The 24,287-nt window shown below is 47.6% G+C and overlaps 13 protein-coding genes across 13 annotated transcripts; 6 read left to right on the top strand and 7 right to left on the bottom strand.

Annotated features, from left to right (window-relative positions):
• Window positions 1-62: 62 nt before the first annotated feature.
• ARB_02655 (uncharacterized protein) lies at window positions 63-715 on the bottom strand (the record flags this gene model as incomplete). The annotated part of the gene is made up of 2 exons (XM_003011087.1): window positions 63-211; window positions 283-715. The coding sequence occupies 2 exons, from the start codon at window positions 713-715 to the stop codon at window positions 63-65; spliced, it is 582 nt and encodes a 193-aa protein (XP_003011133.1).
• Window positions 716-1,094: 379 nt separating this feature from the next.
• Window positions 1,095-2,081, top strand: ARB_02654 (uncharacterized protein; the record flags this gene model as incomplete). Its single annotated transcript, XM_003011086.1, has 2 exons — window positions 1,095-1,905; window positions 1,978-2,081. The coding sequence occupies 2 exons, from the start codon at window positions 1,095-1,097 to the stop codon at window positions 2,079-2,081; spliced, it is 915 nt and encodes a 304-aa protein (XP_003011132.1).
• A 333-nt stretch (window positions 2,082-2,414) lies between these two features.
• ARB_02653 (uncharacterized protein) lies at window positions 2,415-3,022 on the bottom strand (the record flags this gene model as incomplete). Its single annotated transcript, XM_003011085.1, has 2 exons — window positions 2,415-2,561; window positions 2,591-3,022. 2 exons carry the CDS (start codon window positions 3,020-3,022, stop codon window positions 2,415-2,417), a joined length of 579 nt encoding a protein of 192 aa, XP_003011131.1.
• Window positions 3,023-4,369: 1,347 nt separating this feature from the next.
• Window positions 4,370-7,370, bottom strand: ARB_02652 (uncharacterized protein; the record flags this gene model as incomplete). The annotated part of the gene is made up of 2 exons (XM_003011084.1): window positions 4,370-7,035; window positions 7,100-7,370. 2 exons carry the CDS (start codon window positions 7,368-7,370, stop codon window positions 4,370-4,372), a joined length of 2,937 nt encoding a protein of 978 aa, XP_003011130.1.
• A 141-nt stretch (window positions 7,371-7,511) lies between these two features.
• On the top strand, window positions 7,512-8,859 carry ARB_02651 (UbiA prenyltransferase family protein; the record flags this gene model as incomplete). Its single annotated transcript, XM_003011083.1, has 2 exons — window positions 7,512-7,584; window positions 7,631-8,859. The coding sequence occupies 2 exons, from the start codon at window positions 7,512-7,514 to the stop codon at window positions 8,857-8,859; spliced, it is 1,302 nt and encodes a 433-aa protein (XP_003011129.1).
• Window positions 8,860-8,924: 65 nt separating this feature from the next.
• On the bottom strand, window positions 8,925-9,623 carry ARB_02650 (uncharacterized protein; the record flags this gene model as incomplete). Its single annotated transcript, XM_003011082.1, has 1 exon — window positions 8,925-9,623. The coding sequence occupies one exon, from the start codon at window positions 9,621-9,623 to the stop codon at window positions 8,925-8,927; it is 699 nt and encodes a 232-aa protein (XP_003011128.1).
• A 1,381-nt stretch (window positions 9,624-11,004) lies between these two features.
• On the top strand, window positions 11,005-11,543 carry ARB_02649 (uncharacterized protein; the record flags this gene model as incomplete). The annotated part of the gene is made up of 2 exons (XM_003011081.1): window positions 11,005-11,308; window positions 11,389-11,543. The coding sequence occupies 2 exons, from the start codon at window positions 11,005-11,007 to the stop codon at window positions 11,541-11,543; spliced, it is 459 nt and encodes a 152-aa protein (XP_003011127.1).
• Window positions 11,544-11,964: 421 nt separating this feature from the next.
• ARB_02648 (uncharacterized protein) lies at window positions 11,965-12,952 on the top strand (the record flags this gene model as incomplete). The annotated part of the gene is made up of 3 exons (XM_003011080.1): window positions 11,965-12,202; window positions 12,267-12,808; window positions 12,878-12,952. 3 exons carry the CDS (start codon window positions 11,965-11,967, stop codon window positions 12,950-12,952), a joined length of 855 nt encoding a protein of 284 aa, XP_003011126.1.
• A 173-nt stretch (window positions 12,953-13,125) lies between these two features.
• Window positions 13,126-14,509, bottom strand: ARB_02647 (uncharacterized protein; the record flags this gene model as incomplete). Its single annotated transcript, XM_003011079.1, has 3 exons — window positions 13,126-13,461; window positions 13,515-14,221; window positions 14,248-14,509. The coding sequence occupies 3 exons, from the start codon at window positions 14,507-14,509 to the stop codon at window positions 13,126-13,128; spliced, it is 1,305 nt and encodes a 434-aa protein (XP_003011125.1).
• Window positions 14,510-16,012: 1,503 nt separating this feature from the next.
• On the top strand, window positions 16,013-16,714 carry ARB_02646 (uncharacterized protein; the record flags this gene model as incomplete). Its single annotated transcript, XM_003011078.1, has 1 exon — window positions 16,013-16,714. One exon carries the CDS (start codon window positions 16,013-16,015, stop codon window positions 16,712-16,714), a length of 702 nt encoding a protein of 233 aa, XP_003011124.1.
• A 709-nt stretch (window positions 16,715-17,423) lies between these two features.
• ARB_02645 (uncharacterized protein) lies at window positions 17,424-18,074 on the bottom strand (the record flags this gene model as incomplete). Its single annotated transcript, XM_003011077.1, has 2 exons — window positions 17,424-17,846; window positions 17,922-18,074. 2 exons carry the CDS (start codon window positions 18,072-18,074, stop codon window positions 17,424-17,426), a joined length of 576 nt encoding a protein of 191 aa, XP_003011123.1.
• An 865-nt stretch (window positions 18,075-18,939) lies between these two features.
• Window positions 18,940-21,931, top strand: ARB_02644 (PX domain protein; the record flags this gene model as incomplete). The annotated part of the gene is made up of 3 exons (XM_003011076.1): window positions 18,940-19,439; window positions 19,502-19,692; window positions 19,770-21,931. The coding sequence occupies 3 exons, from the start codon at window positions 18,940-18,942 to the stop codon at window positions 21,929-21,931; spliced, it is 2,853 nt and encodes a 950-aa protein (XP_003011122.1).
• Window positions 21,932-22,368: 437 nt separating this feature from the next.
• Window positions 22,369-23,699, bottom strand: ARB_02643 (uncharacterized protein; the record flags this gene model as incomplete). Its single annotated transcript, XM_003011075.1, has 5 exons — window positions 22,369-22,588; window positions 22,646-22,782; window positions 22,847-23,122; window positions 23,195-23,506; window positions 23,595-23,699. The coding sequence occupies 5 exons, from the start codon at window positions 23,697-23,699 to the stop codon at window positions 22,369-22,371; spliced, it is 1,050 nt and encodes a 349-aa protein (XP_003011121.1).
• Window positions 23,700-24,287: the final 588 nt, after the last annotated feature.

Raw genomic sequence — 24,287 nt, 5'->3', positions numbered from 1 at the left:
AGGTGCGTATACAGAGATGAGAAATATTAATCGAGTAGGCAGAGCTATATGGCAGCCTGGAATCAGTTCTTGGATTTCCGTTTACCAATATTCCAGCCCCAGCGTCGCAGAGTCTTGACGATCTTGGGCGTCACAGCTGCGGTAAGTGGCACTCTGAAGAAGATGAAGCTCTTGTGTATGGCGTATGCAAGCGCCAGTTGTGTCCATATACCTATACAAGCAGATTAGTAGCCGATCATCATAACTGCCCAACAAAACCAACGACCAGATAGAATAACGTACTGGCTTCTCCTTTAACAGCCTTTTGCGCCTCTTCGATATCATCCGCAATGCCTATCTCATTCTCGTCTTCGGATCGAGGGCGCGCATCCCTCTCTTTGCTAGGCCATATCTTCGCTATTGCATCCTTCACGGATCCCACAATAATATGCTCGTAGTGTCCTATGCGGTCAACGCCTAGCAGCCGCACAGCAGCAAAGCAGAACGGGAAATCCAACGCTGATAGGAAGAAGTAGACTCCTACAGCTGCCCAGCCGTATTCGCGGGAAAGCGTGCGCATGCGCTGGGAAAACGAGGGTTTTGCAGACGGGTCGGTGTTTGTAGAGTTCGCGCGAGTGAATTGTCGGCGCGTATGTGGTCTTCTTGAGAACTGAGGGCGGATATATCTAAGGGGGGATATTGTTGATATTGTTGACTGCTGGTGTCGCTGTAGCATGCGCGAGCTTTGGCGGAGGCCTATCCATGCCGGCGACGGTCGGGATAGTTGTGGTGATCTGAAGGCTGCCGAAAGCAGCTGTCTGGCCGGCCCTCCGGCCAACCCGCGCGACGATATCATCTTTTGTTTAATTAGCTATGGGCTTGCTGCGTCCAAGGCATCTGTTCCTCCTGTCTGTTGCTCGAGATATCGAAAAAAAGTCAAGAGGGAAGTTTTGTCTTGGCGTTAAGCTCGGGAGGAAAAAGCTTGGCGCGAAGCCTAACTAAATGTCGAATTTCGTTTTTTGATCGTTGATTGAAACTAATTTTTTGGATAGCGACGAAAAGCGCCAGCACCGTCGAGTTGATCGAGGAGACTTGAGAAGGATATCGAAGACAAGATGCCGCCGCGGCTACCTCGAAGCTCCCTGCAGCAATTGTTTGCGCCCGTCACATCCTCACAGCTATGCAGCAGTCCGTCCAGAATCACCGTGACCACGGCCATACGGTCCTTTGGCATCAAACCTATGTATCCCCCCAAAGTCAGCCTTAAACCGCTCGATCCAGACGTGCCGATTCTCTCATCACATCCTATTGCAGCTCATCTGCGAAAAGCTGCCACCCTCCCTCTTCGAACAGGGGCCCTCGCTATCAAGAAAGGAATGACGGCCATCTACGACCCCGAGACAGGCGTGCGGACTCCCTGTACTGTTCTCCAATTAGATGGCGCCCAGGTCATTTCACACAAGACGTTTGAGAAGAACGGATACTGTGCTGTCCAGGTCGGGTCTGGGCTTAAGAATGAGAGAAATGTGACGAGACCGATGCTGGGTCATTTCAGTGCAAACGGTGTCTCGCCAAAACGACATATACATGAATTCAGAGTCAAGGATGAGACTGGACTATTACCAATTGGAGAAGTTATTAATGCCGATTGGTTCCAAGAGGGTCAATATGTTGATGTTCGGTCAAACAGCCGTGGAATGGGATTTGCCGGTGCTATGAAGAAATGGGGTTTTCACGGTCAGGATAGAAGTCACGGTGTCAGTTTGACGCATCGTTCTCTTGGTTCTACAGCTCCTTCTCAAGGCGGTGGTTCCAGAGTATACCCTGGGAAGAAGATGCCTGGACGGATGGGAAACCATCAGGTAACACTGCAAAGCTTGAAGGTGTTGAAGGTTGACGCTGAGAAGGGCATTGTTGTTGTTAAGGGTGAGTTTAGCCTGTTCGCTTTTTATATCATTTTTGTCGGGCAATTTGTGCGCTAACTGTGTGACTTAATAGGGGGGGTTGCTGGTCCCAAGGGACGCTGCGTCAAGATCCAAGACGCAATCAAGAAGCCATGGCCGAAAATCGAGGCTGCACAGCCTGCAGCAGCTAAGGAATGAGCGTTATATTGTTTCATGAAATTCTTCTTTATCTACTATTGTACAATAGCCCTTCAGAGTGGCGTTTAACCGTGTATTTTTTAACCCATCTTCCAAATCTCAGGGATATGCATGAATGTAACTTGGATTGTCGAGGCGTTTAGCTTGCCTTTTTCCTTTTTTTTTCTTCAAGTAAAAACATCCTGCATTTTAAAGTAAACAATTATAATGGAGCAGCCTCCACTATCCCATGCTTTCCAAACGCCATGCCAAGTTATAAGTTATACAACCCTTAGGGTAAAAAGAGGTGAGGTGAGGTATATGTCCTTAGTCCGGGATTAACGCAATCGATCTTTATATTGCACCCTTAAATGGATCTTCTTCGGTCTGGTTGAGTAGCGGCACAGCCGTGCCATCTTCCATCTCAAGGCTCCATATTTCGGTGTTGAACTGTATAGGGTTCATGTTAGTACGGTCATGTTCACAGTCAAAGTATACAACCTAAAAAACAGGTGACGGATAACCCGTACATAGCCTAATCTGCTCTCTCTCGTGCTCTTGAATCGCATCTTTCCCTTGCCGCGAGTTCCCTTGACCCAGAACGAAATGTCGATACGGCCATGAAGCTGGTTCATCTCTCCGCTTATCCACGGTATCTGCTGTGCAAAATATATCTCGTCTCCAAGGAGCTCCCGGGCCTTGGGAGAGTGTCGCAGAGCGTACAACGTACTGCTAACGATACTGGATGAAGACTTCTGGTAATTGAATATCGCGAGACTTGACACGCCAATTATCGCAAGAAATATTGGTATAGTGCGTAGCCACCGTCTGTGTGAGCCAAGTGAGGGTAGCTCTCGGTCAGCTCGTCGTGAGAGCAAGGGACCGCTGTTTGGTTGAGGGGGTGCAACGAGGGTACGGCGTGCGGGTGTCGACGAGCGCAGAGAAACATTGGGCTTCAACATGGGCCGGTAGCACCGCAGGCCCCGTATGGAATTCATGGCTGTCGCTCACCGTCGCCTGGTGACTTGCTTGACTCGATCTTTGTTTAGTCGTTGCATCCTCAACTTTCTTCATTCTGGACGTAAAAGGTGAATGTTGATTATGTAACTATAGTCATGTGATTTTATATTGAACGCATTAGTCAGCATTATCAGTAATGGGCCGGAGTTAGGTCGGCGATATGGACCTAACTAGCCCAGGTCACATGAAGTCGACTTGCAGATCCCAAGTTGGGTATATTTGAATTTGAAAACACGGACATATTGGTAGAGAGGAACTGCCAGTTGACGAGGGAGGAGTAGGTCATGGATCATGGCCTCTACACGGCTACGGAAGACATTCAAGTATCCAGATTCAGACGGTGATGACGATACACGTCCAGAACTAGACGACCAAGGTTCGTGTCATGTAGTTAGCTATAACTTGCAGCCTAACTATATAGCCAGTTACTTACAGATGCATAGAACAAGAGGCTTTGATTGAATCCTTGCGTAAGGATAATGAGACGGCAAATGCATTCTATCAGGTGTTTTATAAGTATCCAAATTTATCCCCACCGGTAACTAGGAGCGCTAACGAGGTACTATAGCTTGTATTGGCTGTGATACCCTGCATAGCCAGCTGTATCTTCATACCCACAATATTATCGTTCAATTCTGTCTTCTATGACAAGGCTTCGGCATTTCTTGGTGCCGCCTCCCTTCTGTGGACTGCCTATTATATGAAATATACGCCGCTGCCGCGAAGTGAATCTAGGGGAAGGCACTCTATCAGCCTGTCAGAGGAGAAGGAAGACCCTATTAGCCGATACACAGTAATAGTGAATGCTGTCATTTCTCTCTTCATGGCACTCTCCGGGCTTCTACGCTTTCAGAAGGACCCAAGCAATGCATACCATATTCTATATGTCCTGCCAGCCGGTAATACCTTTCTACTTATGTATCGTTTTTTATCAGTCGCTAACTCTCATACGATAGTCGTACTCTTCACTGTCGTGGCAGCTCGGAGAACTATGGTTTCAGTCGATCTAAACGAATTAGAGCGCCTTCGTTACGAATATAAAGGAGCGTAAATAATCTTTGAAATAAAAGATACACCTTGCATAGGTTCTAATGTACACTTGGATAATGGAAGGCTATAGTCGAAACATAGGTAGTCTGTTCAAATATCGTGTTCAAATCTACTTGAGCAGGAACAATCCCCAATAGAATTACGCCGACTTTAATAATTAGGCTTCTGTAATCAATTATCTGTAATTTTGCATTGCTTGATTGTAAGATATCTAATACACGTTAACATAGAAGTGATAGTTAGGTCCATCCATCGCTATCGTCATCTTCCACCCAACCCATTGCCTGTAATTTGGCGGTTTTGTTTTTTGCAGCCTGTTTAGCAGTGCCATTCACCTCCGACCTTGGTTCCAGCGGGGACTTGTTTTGCGATTCTGCGGTAGGGATTGATTCACCTGTCTCTTTAGTTTCATCTACCTCGCTAGCTTTCTTAGGAGTTTTGGACTTCGAAGCTTTGGTTGCCACCGACTTTTTAACAGTCTTCTTAGCCGGCCTCGAAGTTCGAGGGCGTAACATAGCCTGCGAAGTTTGCTCTTCCGCCCCCTCTTCGCCTTCACTTTGGTCACTGCCAGATCCACCAAGATCATCCGACTGTATAGGATTCAGCTGACTTCGTCTTGTTGCAACCTTCCTAGATCCAGAAGTGTTGATACGAGAGATTGACCGTCGAGAAAGAGTAAAATCATCGTCGATTTCAATTCCCCGTTTTCGCCTACCGCTAGCACCATCGTCTAGGTTTGGGTCAACAGGTAGATCTTCAGGTTCATCTTCATCCGGTTCGCCTCCATTAACTTCCTCTAGAGCCTGTCCGTTAGTCTGGAAGAGATTTGGGTCTACAACAATTTCTTCAACTTTATTCTGTTCCGCTGGTTGTTCTGGCTCCGGGTATTCAAATGTGATACCCTCCGTAGGCTGGTAACGGTCAGCCACGTCGTCTCGGAAAATAGCATTTTGTGGGACAACAAAACTCGTTTGATGACCCCGGTCCATAAGGGCAGGATCTATGAGACTCTCGTCAAAGTTGGAGTTATTATTTTGTTCCTCCGCTCCTCTTATCTCACTACCGTCAGAGTCGTGATTATATAGAACAGGCTCATCCAATTTAGCCTTTTCTGCTTCTTCTATTCTCAACTGCATTCTTCGGCTATTCTGTGATGTTTCAGGATGCTCGCCTGATTTCTTAAGCCAAAATAGGTTGGAATGACTAAAATCCACCAGAGACTCTACACTTCTGACATCAGCAATCTTTTTGGTATCATGGCCGATTCGGGTCTCGGTTGGCACGTATCCTTCAATTGTTGGGTCGCGGCGCTTGCAATTCGCACATGGACATATCCTTTCGCACCTTGGGCATTTCCAACTCCGTACCTCCAGTACTGTCATTGGCATGATATCAAATGCTCTGTATAAACTGCCGTAACACCATTGCAAATTGCATTGAGAACATGTCTCGAGCTTCCAATTTAATGTCGGTCCACAGATGTGACATCGACTATATTTATGTTTGTCGGCTTTGGTTATTTTTCGACGTTTTCGAGTAGATTCCCTATGGTTTTCATCATCGTCGTCAACATCCTCTTTGACAGGCTTTGTGATGTCGGTCCACGGCCGGCGTTTTAATTCCACCTGGCATATTTCTGCCAGCGTCTTCTTTTCATATTTCTCTTGCTCAACTGAGAGGGGTTGGAAATTATCCTTATCCTTACGACTTCTTCCTGAGGAAAACTTGGCAATCTGGTTTCTCCAGCGTTCATGATCCCGGGTGAGGTCTTTCCAACGAAATTGTTCCACCCACCTCAGCTTAGAGATGCAAGCACAACTTCGACCCATCACAAAGCAGTCCATGCAAACGTCATAGGTGTCATCTTCCCCATCTGGGAATTTACCAATGCACGAGGGGCAGGTAAGAAACCTGTTGAAGATATTGCATCGACAATATGAACAAGTGATATTGCTTGAGAAGGGAACCAACTCAACGTTTTTAGGCTCCGGTATTCGAGTAGAAAAGCTCTCAGATAGAAGAATCTGTGTGAATAACGCAAACAAGCGTTTGAAATCGGACTTTAGGCTGCGATATCGTAAATCGTCACGTGGAGTTGACTTTTCAAGGAGACTCGAATATTTCTTGAGGGAGAAGTAAATGATAGCCTTATTCTTGTATTGTTCGTCTCTGCAGACCATTCTAGCCCGGGGTAGCGCTTCAGTCAAAGCAAGATCAAGCGTTTCAGCAGTCGTCCTGTTCCATGCAACTTTCATCGTGCGAGTACCCCTATTCCACACCTGATGAGGAGCAAGAGGAGGGATTAGAATGAAGTCGCCAACTTTCTGTTCCACAACCCAGGTTTTGAATGGCGCAGACTTCCAGGCATTTATTTGCGCAAAGTGGTCCTCAATTTCGATATCATGTCCTAATGTCGATAGCCAATACTCTGAAACAACCTTAAGATCTTTCTTTTCAGTCATGAACCAGATGGACGATCCAGGTTTTGTCGGTTTTCCGTCTTCCAATCCCCCGGTCGAAGCTTCGACCATGATATTATGCCCAAGAGTAGCACACATCTCTCTATGAGCTGGAGTGTAGGTACCCTCATGACCAATATAGCACATCATGTTCATTGCCCTCATTTCTTCGGGAAGGCTGCTCATCAGGTCACCAGCAGGAGTCGCATCTCCCTCTTTACCTGTCACAGACTCATTCATATAATAAAGAAACTGCGGAAGAAGCGATCGTAGTTTCTCATGCCAGACTGGAGGGCAATCGATATCCTTCAGATACATGCGCTGACGACTAGAGTCCTTGTAGTTTGTGGCGTTGAACTGGTCAGTGAGACCAGCCATACTAGAAAGGTAGTGCTGTATAGTTAGCGGTACATTTGACTTGTTCGTGAGATCCCTTGCGATTTCGACTAATAAGTTGTTAGATTTGCGCATTAACTGTCATGATATATCTCATATTAGGGAGTAACATGCCTTTGCTTCCATGGTTATCTTTGAGCCAGCGTGGGGAAAATATCCACTTCTCCAGCTTACTTCCATAACCCTCTACAACTAGAGGCTTTCCTGAGTAGATAACATGCAGTTTCACCAGCTTCTCGAAATTCTCGATCCCTTGTTCCTCAATCGCGTGGGCAGGAATTCGCGTTACCGGCTCGAAATTAGGCGTTGACTCGACCAATTCTGTAAAATCGAGATCCGGTGAGATGGGCTCAAAGGCCGCGCGTGGTAGCTGTAGCCCAGGCATGGCTCTGGGCCGAAGAGGTCGCGTCGCAACAGCTGTTCACCCACTTGTGGTCGTTTTCATTAAACAACTTAAGAGATTGAAAGCTCATCTGGTTAACAAAGGTGGTAGAAATCAAGTCTGTCACGTGATAGCTAGTTATGGATGGATGCTGCAGGAGCTCTTTATCCCGGCTCATCGGCGCGAAAACACCGTGAAGAGCTAAAGACAGCTCCAGGTTCGCGACGAACGAAGCTGGGAGTCTACAATTGCGCGCGGTAAAGTCGAGCGTTTGGACGGATTCGGTGCTACCTCTTTTATCAATATGTTATCTAATAACTGCGGCTACCTTAGAGCCGGGCTGACCGTCTCCAGCCATATCTTCACCAGCTGCCGTGCGCCGCACAATAGGAGAATACCGAGCATATTGAAGTTTCGACGAATAAGCCGGATACCGCAGATTTACGAGCCCTTTTTGCGATATAATTCCTCTGCTCCCAGTATAGCTGCCAGTCAAAAGCCAGAGCAATATTCACCACCGACAACGGGAATTCTCGCTGCTCTTCCAAAGAAATGGGTACCATATGCAGAATTGATACGACTAGACAAACCCACGGGCACTTACTATCTATACTTCCCTTGCCTCTTTTCGACCCTCCTTGCAGCACCTTTGGCCATGCCAATGGCTACTCCTCTCGAAGTTGCTTGGTTTTCTGGTCTATTCTTCGCCGGAGCATTGGTCATGCGAGGCGCAGGGTGTACAATAAATGACTTGTGGGATCGGAACTTGGATCCTCATGTAGAACGGACCAAGTTTCGGCCAATTGCACGGAGAGCAATTACTCCAAAGCATGCAATTGTATTTACTGGTGCCCAGCTCCTTTCCGGGCTTGCGATCCTCCTTCAATTTCCTTTTGAATGCTTCTGGTATGCAACTCCAAGCCTTCTGTTCGTTGCAGCATATCCACTAGCAAAGCGGGTGACAAATTACCCTCAAGCAATTTTAGGGTTAACCTTTTCTTGGGGCGCGGTGATGGGATTCCCAGCTCTGGGGGTTGAAGTTTTGAGCGATCCCAGCATCCTAGCCGCATGCGCCTCTCTATATGCGAGCAATGTGGCCTGGACTATACTTTATGATACTATATATGCTCATATGGATGTCAAGGACGATGCTAAGGCAGGGATAAAATCAATTGCTTTGGCTCATATTGATAACAGCAAATATGTGATGTCGGGGCTCGCAGCAGTTCAGGTTAGCCTGCTTGCTGCAGCTGGTGTAGCGGCCGGAGCTGGACCTGTCTTCTTTGTAGGTAGCTGTGGTGGTGCCATGTTATCATTGGGAACTATGATCTGGCGAGTGAAGCTCACTGATCCGAAGGACTGTTGGTGGTGGTTTAAGTACGGCTGCTGGTTTACGGGAAGCACTATATCCCTTGGTCTTCTTGGGGATTATGCCATAAGAAGATCTAATGATCAGAGTGAAGACCTTAAGCAAGACGATGTGAGACTATAATGGTGTGTAGTGGAGTGTGTATTAATAGATTGTATAATATGAGATACTTGTGCCAATATAGAGCGCTAGGCGTCACAATACTCTTCAATCATTTTTACTATCCTTCTCCAGTCTTCCATGGCACCATCCCCTACGTCACCGCAAGCAAGGGTCTTCTCCATTGGCTTGATAACTGTCACCCAACCGCCTTCAGTTTCAGACTGGAAGCCCCAGCTCGTTTCAAGAGTTTCGACTTGCCTGCGCGTCAGCGGGTTTCTCCACATCGCGGTGTTCATAGCAGGTGCCACAAAAATACGTGGTTTGGGCTTCTTTCCGATATCGATCGTGCCGGATGTGTCCCACGCCCGTACAACGGAGAGTAGTAAGTTATCTGCCATCCCGATTGTCATTTTTGCCAGAGTATTTGCGGACAGTGGTGCTATAAGTAGGACGTGAGCCCATCTCCGTAGCTCAATGTGCAAGATGTCTTTCCCCCGCACCCAGGGTTCCTTCCATTCATCTTCATCATGGTATATGCCTTCGACACCTTTCATCCGCCGAATTTGCTGCAAACTCGGCTGCTCATCACTTTGTCCATTGAGAAAATTGGCTGAAGATTTAGTGACGATGATACGAATGGAAAACCTGTTTTGGGATCCCAAAGATGCGACTATATTTGGTAGTTTTATCGTGGCTACTGAGCCAGTGGCTGCGAGTAGGATATGAGTCCTTCCATCATTGGTATAGTTTGCAGCAGAGAATGCTGGAGCCAGATCTTCCTCCATTGTGTGAATACGTTGTAGCATTCCTCGGAATCGTAAATTGATAGTTAGACCCAAGGTAAGAATACCATGTCGAAGGAATTGAAGAGATAGTTTTCTAGCCTTGAGAGCGAGTGGGGCCAAGACCGCGTGGGTGCGGCTCGTCGGCTATGGAACTTAGTTGACTAGTTACATAGACGCCGTTTCCGCTTAGGATATACATATAGACCTTCTCACTCATGCTTAGGGTGGCTACAATGTCTAATCCCATTCTTACCCCCCCCCCCCCCCCCACCCTCATGTCCAGTCTACCTCGTACAAACAGACTCTGGGAAATCTCAGTACTTCGATCCAACACCAAATTTCCACACGCTCTAAGCTCTAAGCTGCATTCGTACTATTGAGGTTTTTTTTTTTTTTTTTTTTTTTTTTTTTTACGCAGACATAACCATACAGATATCAAGCCAAACAACATCATGATTGACTGGGGAGAGGCTAAAAGAAATTGAACTAGCCGATCTCGAGGACAGTGTCATGGTACCTCCTACTTGTAATATCCTCGGAAAGGCTGTAGTAAACTAGAGGTGGAGAAGCCCAGAGGCTCATGCAGAAGCCCGTGCTAATACGCCGTCGGACGTGTTCTCTTTTGGGGTTGTTACGTGGATTTGTACAGAACCTGTTATTTACTGGTAGTAACCGGCCTAATAGAGACTGATTAGTGCATATGCGTGGTAACACATCATTCTTGCTGTAGATCCAACGGCTCTTCCAAGGGTGGATGTCCAAGTAATTGTTCTCCAGCATCAACTCTCGTACTTTAGTAATAATGAGTCCATCACTGCATTCTTAAAGCATATAAGTGATGAGAACCCTTGGGGGTACAGCCATTAATATACCGTTGAACGGGTGGGTTGCGGCCACTCCTCATTCGTCATTCGTTAAATGGAAGGGTTGAGGCTGTATTCAAGGATATCATTGTTGGGTGAACAGATATCGACCCCAAGAAGAGGTTCACAGCTCGTGTTGCTTTGGGTCTCCCACGGTTTCATTCTGGTTAGTAACGAGATAACTCTCTTGCCCTAATAATATAAAAGTCTCGACTATAACTCAGGTTTCGTTTTGGTTCCTCTAACAGAGATGCATATAGTTATCCATGCAAAGTTCTTGCCGCTTGATTGGCCAATCTAATTAATAATATCCGTGGTTTTATATGGCCAAGCTCTGGAGATGCAAAAAAGTTCCCCAAGAACATCCGGCGACTTCGTTGTTATTGTTAACTATTGTCTGGTTATTCCAAGTCTATTTTCCTTCTTTTTTGTTTTTTAACGAGACCCTTAATCTAAGTGGCAGAAAGCAACATGGCTTCTAGACTATCAGTTTCGTCGGTAAGGATTACACCACAGTTATGTTACCCTATATTAGCACTCGCTCACCCTCTCGACAGCTTCTTCGATTCACCCGCCTACCTACCCCGGCGACGAAGAGGTTCGGACTCACTCCTTTGCAAATACGCCTACTCTCCGATGAAACCCGATCCGCCATTGATAAAGCTGTAGCCTCGGCGCCTGTTGTCCTGTTTATGAAAGGCACCCCAGAGACACCGCAGTGCGGGTTTTCAAGGGCTAGCATTCAGGTTCTGGGTCTACAGGGGCTGGACCCAAAGAAGTTCACAGCATTCAATGTGCTCGAGGACCCCGAGCTAAGACAAGGTAGGCACAATTGCACAATTGCAATACGGTAGTGGTAATTGAATTATATGGCTAACTTGTTGGTTTTTGTTTCATATTAGGGATTAAGGAATATTCTGACTGGCCAACTATTCCCCAACTATACGTCGAGAAGGAGTTCATTGGTGGTTGTGATATCTTGATGACTATGCATCAGAATGGAGAGCTGTCTAAGCTTCTCGAAGAGAAGGGCCTGGTCGTGCAGGCAGAGCAATGATCGAATCTATTCGCAATCAGAGAGATATGTCAGGATATGTTACAATAGTCGGCGTTACTGAGAGGGTCAACTTCTGGATTTATGTGTCTCTCTTTTTCCACTAATAGGCTGTAAATTTGTCTATACATGTATGCTCTTTGGGATAAGCATGGACCGAAGGATGTAATACATACATATGCACTCCTAATTATACCCTGGATTTCTAGTTTGCTTTTCTCAGCTATGTTTCTGATACCCGGCCGAATTATAAGATGCAGTGGTGGCTATTTCAGACTGTGCGCATTGGCCCTACCCGTATGGAGACCCAAATAGGAAATCTTCACTACATACCTTCAACCACAACTTTTTGTCTTCCAGGTTTCTATTCTACAGAATACCATATTTGCCATTACTCTTCCAAAGCCCCATACACAACGGTCTAATGGCCGAGTCACACTGCTACCGCTCTATATACAAGGGTCGAACCACCCGGAACTCGGCACTGCAGTGTTCGCCCGGTCAAACTCCATATGCTAAAGCCAATGCGAGTATGAGGAGACTCAGATCTAGCATCGATATGGAGCCCTCAGATATCCCGGACTCAAGAACAGATACAGCCAGGCCATACCCACCTACTGAGGAGCTAAACGATGGGCAAACGGTTCTGGACTCGTTCATTGGTCAGTATGAAAAACGACGTAGTTAATGCAGCACAACAAGAATTCCTCTGACTGCTGGCAACAGATCTGCTGGAGTCCGCCCGAGAGGATATGGCAGAAGAGCTTTCTGCAGCAATCTCAAACACTGAGGACTCCATGAAAACTCGCCTCGATGAGATGGCTACAGCATACGTTAAGAGGGCAGACGAATTCCAGGCTAACTATACAAAGGTGTTAAGCCATATCGGGGCGCCAGTGCTAGGCGAGAGTACTGCTGGGGGTCAACCTGCAGAGTTAGATTCAGTAGAGGTGTTCGGCTTTGATCGAACCGCATTCTCGAGCAAGATAGAAGCCGAAAATCGTTCCCTGGAGCGATTGTGGGGCGAATGGGAGAAAGTACAGCAGAAAATAATCTGTCTTGCTGTTGAGGTTCTTGGTGTGAAAAGGGCTGGTATCACCAAAGATCCGAAGAAGAAGGTGATGAAGAAGAGATTGAACCGTGCTGCTGGTTTATTCGACAAACAGCAGTCTAAGCAGGGAGCTATGCGGGATGAACTGCAAAAACAGCATCAAGCCGTTACATTGTTGGCAGAAAATTCAGTAAAACAATTGAAAGCCCGTCAAAAGGTATTGTATACATTTACCTTCTCTTTTCCTGGGCCACTGATGTCACTAACGACTATAACCTATATATAGAAATCTATGGACCAGAGAAAGAGACAGCGCGAGGAAGTCTGCCAACTTGCAAAGAGGATGCTGGCACAAGTTTAACTGGCTTAACTATCCGTTCGGTCTATGTTTATTTTTAGTACTATATTGTTTCCTATCATGCACGAAGCTCTCTGTGGTGAAAGGTCATGTATATCATATATGTTTTATAGCTTTATCTATATATCATAAATCTTATGCAAGAAGACGTTATTAGTATGGACTATCCCATACTTCTAATTACCTTTTCCAGACAACTTAGCTGCTTCCTCCTGCTTCTTAACCTCTGCCTCGTTAATACTCTTGAGCATTTTGATCCTTTGTCGTTCCTCGAAGGCTGCTCTCGCTGTCATGATTCGCTGTACTATTTCTCCAGCATTGACGTTTTGGAATTGATGATTGCCGATTTCTTTGAATATCCCTAATTTCCTGGGTTCTTCATACGGATCAAAGGTTAGAGGGATGAAAGTGGTAGGGCCATGGTACACCACATCAGCCATTCCAAAGGGCAGGGCGCTTAGGTATGCTTCGGTTGGAGTAAAAGGGGCAGCAAACACGACAGCATTTATATACTTCAGGAAACATTAGCCTTGTACGAACTTATGAAGGGACGGGCCATGCTTACACGACACTGGAGGACACAGAGACCTCGTTCGAAAATGTTCATGATTGGATAATTCAGACCTTTCCAGCGATTGATTACCTCGTCGTCATGCACGCCGGCCACGATATATGCGGGCCCGTAATCCTCACCGTGTTCCTTTACTCTCTGTGCCACTTGGTCTGGGTGGAACCACCCACGAGCATCTCCTTCCTTTTCTTCTGCAAAGTGCACGCAGCGGAGAAACTCGATATGGCCAGACGAAAACAAGTCGAAGCCACCGTCAACATAGACAATCTTCTGTCCTGGTTTTGGCTTTACACCTTCAACCAACTGCTGCAGCTGCTCATGTGCTCCACCAGTTGCAGGTGTGCTGCTTAAAGTTGATGGACCATTCCAATGCCAGACCTCAGGCCCAGGGCGTAGCCCTGTCTCGTCTGTGGCATAGTCTCTGATACGCTGGAAATGACTCTTTCCAGCCTCCTCCATCTCCTCAGGAGTTCCGGAGCCCTCCTTTCCTGTGATATAAGCTAGAAGGGACTTGATAAAGTGAGTCTTCGTGCAGAGAAGCATGCGGCCAACCAGGTCAGTGGTCGAGATGCCAGGGGTACGCTTCACCACTAGAAAGCGGCCTGCCTCCTTGACAAACCGATAGCAGTCGTTGCCATCACTGTCTGAGGTGATGTCGTCTCCATGAACAACATACTGGCATCCATAATGAGATATCCAGTCTAGAGAAGTAACATATGGAGCGTACGGGATGGACTTTGTTGACCATCGACAAGCATCCACAGCAGCAATCCTTCAGGCCTAATCAGCAACTTCAAGCAAAGAAGAAGAATAGAGCAGCAAGAGAGCGAAAAAGAAAACAAAGGGAGTCCTGCTTGAAAGCCGTAGGAGTACTGATTGACCAACCGTTCAGCAAGGGTCATGACGGTAGGCCCCTTATTGTCCGATATCTCCTCGTCTGAATGCACACCAACGAGCAGCTCCTTTCCCAGTCTGCGAGCCTGTAGCATGGCCCCCGCATGGCCTAACCCAGCTGATTAGAACAACCGCCCACAGAAGACGACGACGAAGCTGTAAGCAGTACATCAAATCAATTGGCGAACGAACCGTGGTGGCTGAAGTCAAAGCAGCCGTCTACCCAGATCCTGTCCTTGGATATCTCGACATCCTCCTGGGGGTCTGCTGGCCATTGTCCCGGCCGTGGGAGTGCCCCGCGCTCAAACGCCGCCATCTCAACGTCAACAGAACAGACACCAGCACAAAGTGGTCGGTCGAGCGAGCACACGTCTCGCAGCAGAAAGGAGCAAGTGATCGCGTGTGATCCAGCCGTCGACGACTCCGTGTCCCAGCTCAGTCGATCCTCCAGGTGGCGCTCGCCATCGTATTACTTTGTTCCAGTCTGTCCGGTCTTGCGCTCGTCGGTTTCGCTCGTTCGTTCGCTTTTGGCTCGTTTCGACGCAAAAGTCACCAAACAGGGGAGCCCACCGGGGGGGCCTGGATGACTAAGCATATCCCATTGCCCCGACGATACGTCATCGTTACACGCAACCTCGGTAACTTTGCCCCCTGCTTGTATGGCCAGCTGTGGTAACTTTGCCCCTGACCCGCCGCCGGTCTTGTCACGTACCGTATTTTCCGACGGCGCCGCTGCTTGTCTTCCGTCATCCTGCGCTGCGGCGGCCCTGGTTCTTCCAACATCGAAGGCTCGCATTAGCGTTCATCTCCAACAGGTCGACCACCGCGCTCCCACCAGCCCTTCGAGAGGCGCTGTAGCGTACCCGTCTCTTGGTCCATCGAGGACTTAGCATGTACCATCGGTTCCCGCGTGAGAGGAGGGGGGTCCCACACCCTTGACAGTCGAAAGATGCAGTCCGCTATAAAGATGCCCAAGCTCGAGACCGAGAAGGCGTCGGCTCACAACACTGTACGTTGACCTCCCCTTTGCTCTCCTATCTTTTGCTTCTCTGTCTCTCTCCCTCTTCTCTCTCCCTCTTTCCTCCTCCTTTTTTTTTTTTTTTTTTTTTTTTTTTTACCTTTTTATACCTTCGTATCTCTCCAAAGCCGCAAAGCTGGAGTACTCGGCTGCGCTCCATGTCAAGGCTATCATGTCCGGGAGAGACTTCCTTGCTCCTCCCCCGGACACTAGAGCCAGAGAGGTAAATCTTGCTGTATTATTCCAATGCTTACCTGCTGTGCCTCTTTTTCTGGCATCTAAACATGTCTAGGGATTCAATTCTTCCTCCACTATATCTACCCCCATAACAGGGAGCAACAACCTTGGACCCCAGAGCGCCACTAATATATACTCCCACATACACGAAACCGCATCAAAACGGATACAGACCCTCGATTACCTACGTAGCGCGTGAGATGCCTGGCTCCTCCCCTTTTCCGGCCATTGTCCTTCTAGTTGGTGGAGCGTAGTGCTGACATTCTATCAACTGGATGACAGTCACAATGGCAGAGTATACTGGTTCAATACCACACACTTCTCCAAAGCAGATCTCGCCCGCATGCCCTACTTTGAAAAACGAAAGCTCACGCGCCGCGCCATAAATTTCCTTTTCCTGGGCTTCTCCCTCCCGCCGATACTGGATGTCAGCTCGGGACTCTCCGAATACCTCAAATCCCTCAACGCTCTCCTACTCGAGTTCGAATCCTTCCAACAGATCCATTCCGTGGATGGGGGACCTGCTGCAACTCTGGCCCGTGCAAGGCTGCCGCACATGTTCAAGCGGTCAGGCCAGTCCACCAAGGTGAGACGGACAAGCTCAGCTACCGAGATTGGTCTGCCCATGCAATCTGGAGGAGTAGATCACCACTCTGAACTTAAGCCCATGGGCAACATGGCCTCCGCAGGCGGCACCTCTGCAGTCTCCACGTTCCCGTCTAACTCTGAGTCACAGGATCTACTCCCTGGTGAAGAATACACATTCCTCCTTACGCCTTCGTTACCGTTTGACCCGGACTACTTTGAGATATTCGCCACTCTATGCGACGTGCTTATCGACTGCTATTCGAGGCTGGTCTCCCTTGTTTCTCACCCTAGCCTTTGCAATGCTGCTATGGGCGAACTCTTTACCAAGGCTGACGCAAAGCTACGGAAAGTGATCGTAAGTGGTATTGTCAGAGAGTTTGAAGACGCCAGCCGGGCCAGCGCGAAGAGCGAGGTCGCTGGAGTTGGACGTATGGTTTTAGGTGGACTCCTGGGTTAAGCGATATAGTTCGGGTCAATCTTTTGTAATTAGTTAATGTCTAACGTTGATAAGAGTGGACTACACATTATGACGATCTAATGAACATATACCCAGCGCACCCGTTTTACCATTTCCCAGTTTATTATTAATATCAACTTGCTGCTTAACAGATACTAAAAATAATAGCCCTTTACGGTCATCATGACATGTATTTGTGTGCTATACTGCTAGCCTCTAAAGTTGCCTCCACTCTTGTATAATGTATATAGTGTACAATCAGACATCGATATCTTGCACATAAAGGAGAGGTCTAAACGAGGGGGAGAAGGAAAATATATATAAGAAAAAAAAACAGGGAATAAAAGAAAAATAAAAAATAATAGAAGGGAACGCTCATCTAAGCCGAGTTGCGCCGTTCCCATTTTTATTTAACCACCCAGATGAACAAAAAGAAAATGGTATCCAACGCCAAATGTCAAATAAAAGCACGGTCTTTCTTTTTTGATGGGGTCGTGATTTAAAGTAAACGCAAATCGCTCACAGGAAACAAAGTCAAAACCGTAACTCCGCTGGTATAAAGATGTAGAGTGGAGATACTCTGGGTTCTCAAGATCGATGTCAACGATTGCGTGGCAAACGTGGTCGGTAGCTGCCGATCGAGTAATAGGCTGGACCGAGTGTTAGGAGATTGAACGGTTGTTGGTAGTATTAGCCGTAGCATCGTGGGCTATTGGTGTGCGCGCTGGGCCTCCATTTCTTTCTTGTGTTCCAAGAAAACTCGCCGGCTCATCTCAAGGACGGATTCGAAGCCTTCGCGGCCCTTTTTCGCGTTCTGGCTAAAAGTCTCCACACTCACGTCCTCGATTTTGTTCTTGATCTTCTGCCAGCCGCTGCACATAGCAGTAATTTGGGCCTCCTGCCTAAAGTCCGTTTTGCTGCCGGGCATCGAGCTTGATGGTTGATAGGTAACAACCTCTCGCACCTTCAGGACGTTGGCCCATGATAGATTCGTAGAGCACATGGTGACTTTCTTCGACCGTGGATCAACGTAGGATACCTCGTAGACATGGGATGTCGAGCTGCCTCCAAACAGTTTAAGAATCCATTGAGGGGCTGATTGGTTGCATGTTATCAGACGCTCAGTTCGTAGCTATGATGAGAGAAGCCATATGGTTAGCCAGTTTGCCCAGCGTAATCATTACCGATGTGCGCCGGAGGGACTCACTATGCCAGATTCTGGGTTGATATCGTGGGAGAGCACGTCCACCGCCACGACATGGGTGGACTTCTCATTCCAGGGACAATATTTACGCCAGTTGGCCGTGGAAACCTCGTCCCAGGAGTAGTCAAAGGTGCATGTGGACTCGAAGACCTTCATCGTTCTTCTGACACGGAGAAGAGGAGTAGCCGAATCGACGTCCTTTCGCTAACACGACACAAGGGATTAACCCTAGCCCTGAGTGAGGCCAAACAGAATAAAATAGTATTATATATTAGTCTATTATTGAGGATTGACAGGATGCCGATGAACTCGACTGTTCTCTATGGTGACTGTCGATAGGAAAGATGAAAGATGCAACTCTCGATGACGCTCTTGCTCCGGTCGAATTTCAAAGCAGAAAAAAAAAAATTGTTAGGGAAGAAAAGAGAGGAACCTCTGCTGACTCATCAATGCCAAGCCCGTCCGTGCCGGTTTGACCCGCCAAGGCACATGAGCATCACGTGTCACTGTTTTATTCCTTTTTCCACTTCGGCTTTTTGATAAGTTGATGTCGTTGTGAGAATTGATTGAATGCTTGCATCATATGTCTCTAATTGCCTGTCTGGCAGAGGCTTGGACACCCGAATAGAGGGCTGGCAGACCAGTCGTTGCGAGAGCGGTGGCTCCAGCAGTCGTTGGACCCATAGATGGAGATGCGTCCACGTGACTGACGCCTCGCCTCCTTATCGCCAGATCTATCAAACAGACGGACAAGGCATGGAGCTCCAGCAGCTACCAACACTAATGCTGCGGTGAGTGGCCACTGTTTGAGATGGAAGTGAGGCCGTTTCACAGCTCCTCCTAGCCTTGATCCCGCCTATCCTTTCGAAGCATGCGCATTGTGTCTTGAGAAAGTTGATTTCTACCCTTTGACCAACGTTACCAGGGCTGCTGCCAACGCTGGCCCCCCGGGAATAGAATGCACTTCAGCGGATATAGTGCTTGCTCGAGCGCATAATTGACATAGACAAAAAACCAAGTCATGGCTACGAAAGAAGATGACACCGCCATCACTGCGTCTAACGAATCCCTTGCCCAACCCAAGTCCGCCACAGTACCGCAGAGCTCTAATTCGCAGTCACTCGTCGACCAAGTCAGCCTCTTCGTTGCACATGCAGATAGGACAACTTTGATTTCAATCTCAGCCGGAGTTGTTGCTGTGTCTTATGTGCTGTTCGGCAGACTTGCCCTTCTTCTCGTTGGTGCTATTGGAGGGGTCATCCTGTACATATGGTGGGAAGGACAGGACAATGTTACAAACGGAGATAATGAAGGGGCAGCAAAGCGCAAACGACATGAACTTAGCTTAGAGGTAGCCAACAGATTGACGGCGCTGTACGCTGACAATGGCTCAAAGCAGGACGATGATGAAGACACTCTTAATAGACCAGGGGAGTCCTCCCTGGATTACTCAAGGATGGGACCAGCAACAGAAGCCGCATTGACTGCTTTAACAAATTCGGTAATTGCAGACTATGTAAGGTGAGCTTGACAATACCCCTGGGGCTCTCGAATGGTAAATATGAGGCTAATCATGTTGTTAGCTGGTGGTATAAGCCTATTTTACCTTCTGAAGATGAGTTCCCTGAAGCATGCCGCAATACGCTCGTGAGCATGGTCCTGGCTGTATCATCTCGTATTTCTCGCAAACGGCCGGCCGACATGTTTCTGCAGTTTGCAACCAATTCAACATCCTTCATGATTGTATTCTTCAGTGAACTGTCTGCTGCTGTTGGTACAGCCACAACGGGCTCTAGGCCCGTGGCCGACTCTATAGACGAATACCTGGACAAAACCCAGAAAGTAGTCTAGCCAATGTTTTGTCGTCCACCCAACAAGAGAAAAAGCTTGGTCTCGTTGGAACAGATATACTTAAAACCTTCCTTGAGCCATCAGTTTATAACTGTGGTCCTCTTCGCATTTTTCTGCGTGAAGTCCTGTCTCGGTTGATACTGCAGCCCACAATAGACATGTGCTCTGATGCAGAGTATATCAATACGTGGATTGTGTATCTACTCGAGGAAGGGGAACCGCAGCTTTTGAACGCTATTGACGCCGGGCTTGAACAAGCGGACAATGTCAAGCAGAAAAACCCGACCAGTACCGGTACCCCAACGGCCAACGTACTGGAAGGGAAGGTCTCCAATATTGTTACTAATCTTGGGGATCAAAAGCTAGCCGAACAGGTGCAACCTATGAGGCAGCCTTTCGATGCTGATTTTGCACAGCATGAGGACATCAGCGCAATAGCAATGCCAAAAGAAATACCTAGAGCAGCAGACTCTGAGGAGACCAGCGGGAATTCTGCCGTATATACACATTTACCTACTGACTCCTCCTCATCTAATACTACTGACCACCAGCCTACTCCTGGCTCGAGTACCAGTCTCAACGAAGATTCACTCGATAATCCCCCCCTTGACAGCCAACCAACGCCAATCTTGAATACTTCTGCCACCTCCCTAATTACAATGCAAACTTCACAGTTTCGCGGCTCTTCGGTTGCCATTATCGAAGATTTCAACGAAGATGATAAAAGTAATATTCGCTCAAAACCAACGAGCGAGTATTTGATCCAGATTGAACCCAGCAACCCTAAGCTCACTGGCTGGATGATTGCCAGGAAATATAGCGACTTTGAAATACTGCATGAGACTCTACGACGAATTTCTGTTGTATCTGGAATTTCTGATTTCTCGCTACATCATAATGAATTACCCGGGTGGAAAGGTAGAAACAGGAATGGCTTACGAGTTTCTCTTGAGAAATACCTCCAGACAGCTTTGCAATATGAGCAGCTAGCAGAGTGTGAGGGGATGAAGAAGTTTTTGGAAAAAGGACGACAATCCGGTCTTGAGCCAGAGTCCGCTTCATCAAAGTCTGGGTTTCCATTCGCAGCACCTGTGGCTGTTTTTGAGAACGTTGGCAAAGGAGTAATGGGCGTCCTGGGGACTGCGCCAAAGGGTGTTGCAAATAGTAAAAAGGCCATCGTCGGCGGAGTCTCGGGAATATTCGGGGCATCGGGGAATGATAACAGGAAGCGAGCCAGCAGTAATGCAGCAAGCAGACCTACGGCTGTACGGGGGACCTCAATGGATATACTGCCATCACCCGTGACCAACGTCACAGCCCACTCTAAGAACCTATCAATGAGCAACTTGCAAGATCGACCTAGAGCGACTTTCCAGCGACAGCCAACTCATCTAGAAAATGAATCAGGGGATATAGGCTCTGGATTGCCTACTTCTATCACTCATGCTGATAGTTCGCTGGCGAGCTCGTGTGAGAATTTAGCTGACGAAGGAAATGTTACACCACTTTCGTCATCAGATACCCCAGATACAGTGCATGTAGCCCTTTCTTCAGAGGCCAATGTTGAGTCCAACAAAGAGCCGGCCACTAGGGATAAACCCGGATCTGCTAGCTCGGGTGATGTGGAACCACCTCCAAAGAAAAGCTCAGAAGGTCGTAGTTACGCCCCGGTTTCCGAGGAAGAAGCAGTAGTCGTGGTTGAGCTGCTTTTTGCTGTGATAAACGAAGTGTACAGTCTGTCATCAGCATGGAATATTCGGAAGAGACTGCTCAACGCCTCAAAGTCTTTCCTCCTCCGCCCGGGCAACCCTAGTTTGGAAGCTATTCGGACTCTTCTCCAAGATTCAATAATTGATGGTAATACGTCTGATGAGGCTCTCGCTGGGTATATAACCAAGCTACACAAAAGTAGCTTTCCAACAGAAGAGGATCTGAAGGCGTATCCCCCTCCACTCTCGCCGGAACAGAAAGAACAGCTCAGAATTAAGGCACGGACGCTACTGATAAGCCGAGGTATGCCACCGGCTCTGATGGGTATAATGGGCGCAAATGCAACAGGAGAGGCGCTAGGGAAAATATTTGATTGTTTACAGATACCATCCGTTGGCAGGGCGTTCGTCTTTGCCATCCTTTTGCAGGCAATCAGGGTGATGACACAGTGAAAAATCAGTAGGGGTGTATAAAATATATAAAACATATTTTTCATGAATTAGCTAGGCCAATGAGATTAATATTTCTCTAAGGCTAGAATTAAACCCTTGGAAACCGAAGGAAAATAGTTCTATCTAATCGAAGAAAAGTCTAGTCCTAGATCTGGCCAAAGCTAAAATTACATCTATTTAGTCGTTCCGTCTTCCTCGAGAGAAACCAATCGCCGCTTTTTGAAAAACAGAAATGTGAAAAAAAGAGAGAATGCTGCAAACGATGAGAAGTTATTTGAGGAAGAGAAGGTAGAAAGGAAGTTACTGGGGTCAGGGAATCACCAGGATGCTCTATATGCCAACCAATATCGAAACACGAAGAAGATCGACATAACAGAGGAGATATATGAATCTATGCGTGAGATTGCGAAGGAAATCTGGTAGTTAGCGAGGATGGTCTATTTTGATAGACCGACGAAGAAATCCCGTGTAAGCTCAAAACTGAGCCAGCTGCTGGCCATGCTTGGAGCAACTTTTAGCAGGTTAGGAACGATGCCCTTGTAGAAACCGCGGAGGCCTTCTTCAAGAGCGATTACTCGGACGGCATCGAATATGGATGTGTATTTGTATCCCATACCAGACATGGTGTTTATCTGGAACCGACGGCGGAGAACATCACTTGAGTTCATGTAAGTTTGGGAGTCTGGTGGAATTGGCGGTTCAGGAGAGACTTACAATGGATATGTGCATGTTTGAGCCACAGCACCTGATATGGCTCCTGCTAGTAGCTTCCTCAGAGCACTTGGATTTGCATCACCTTCAGGTGTGAGGACCTTTCGTATAGATTCATATGTCATGAAATTTAATCCAACCTTTCACACGGTCAGCCGATACTATATTTTTGATCATTGGGGAAATCCTTGAGGCAAGACTTACGTAAGGAGCCACGCCGGCAACGGTAGGGAGAATTCCTCTGTATAATGCAACGATGCCACCCTCATTCTTGTACATGAGGCGCATTGTCTCATACATCCCAGGTAGTTTTGTTTGATGCTGGTTTTTCAGTTCCGCAAAGGATGCTGACTGGATCGAAAGGCGGGTGCGTACGATATCCAGCGGGTAAGTGAAAGTAACGGAAGTTATACCAGCGAGTCCACCACATGTAAGCCGTCTCAGGGGAGTCAGCTCTCCACCAGGCGTCGGTTCAAATGCCTATGATTGACGCCAGTTAGCATCATCCAGCAATATCCTCTTGCAATGAAGAACGCCTTCCATGCCCGGTACCTTTTTATATAAGTTGTAGCTTCCAAATTGGACTGCGGAGTATGGAACAATTCGAATACAGTTTGTTCCATTACCACGCATGAATCCTCTCCAGCCTTCTTCTCTCCACATTTTGGCAAGACCCTTGCTTATGGAGAGTTTGTATTCTTCTCGACCAACACTCTGGACCTGAAGGAGAATCTTCAGCCGTTCCAGCGGGGACACAATCGTTCTGGACACGGCGCCTGCAACACCACCGCCAATGAAGGCCGCCACGACGGGCTCTGCTAACCTGTCCGTCACTGCAGCGAGAGCAGGATTTCTTTGCTTGACCTATAAAAATGAAATTCAAGCCACAGTTAGCCCATCGATTGTCATTCTGGTAGAGAGAAGCCGTATTCCATCAAAAGAAAGATCTAACCTGTGCCTGTGGGAATACCTCTGCAGCTCCGGCAGGTAGCTGCGTCAAGCCGTGACGCAGAGCGGCCCTGTCATCCGGGTTATCATCTTTGCGATTGAGACTCATCGTGAGGGGTACAATCGAGTAGCTCCAGGCCCGAAAAGCAATCGGCAACAGTCCTACTATCGGTTGACTGGCAAATGGAGCTACCTAAATATGCCCCGGTTTTATATCCTTGTAGCCGTGAAAACTGCTCTTGCGCGCAACTGGCTGAGGGATGGACTCCGGTCTGGAGAAAGGCGAAAGCTAGACCCAAGAGGGGTAAATGGCAACAGTGAAGTATCTAGAGCGAAACATGCTCCGAAATAGAGGCTGGCTGGAGGGGAGATTGGTCGTTGAGTCGACTGAATGCTGTCTTAAACCATCCGGATATCGAGAGCCAGGCGAGGCTTGATAGGGGGATCTCGACTTAATATCCGGGCTGGCGACAAAAAGGGCGACAAGTGACGGCTGGCTCAGTCACGGATCCATCTAACTAAGCCTGGGCAGGTGATGGGAGTGAACAACGCAAAGAACAACCAATGCTCTGGTGTTCAAATGATCTACTTGCAAGTGTTAATCCAGAGGATGGTGAAGCGCCCTTTGCATAGCAGTCTTGACAGTTGTTGTCCTTTTTTTTTATTTTATTTCTTTTATTTTTTCTTGGTGATGAAG

Source organism: Trichophyton benhamiae, assembly GCF_000151125.1.
Source record: "Trichophyton benhamiae CBS 112371 chromosome Unknown contig01462.26, whole genome shotgun sequence".
In the NCBI taxonomy this organism is placed as follows: Eukaryota; Fungi; Ascomycota; class Eurotiomycetes; order Onygenales; family Arthrodermataceae; genus Trichophyton; species Trichophyton benhamiae.
This window is presented reverse-complemented; position numbering and strand designations above follow the sequence as displayed.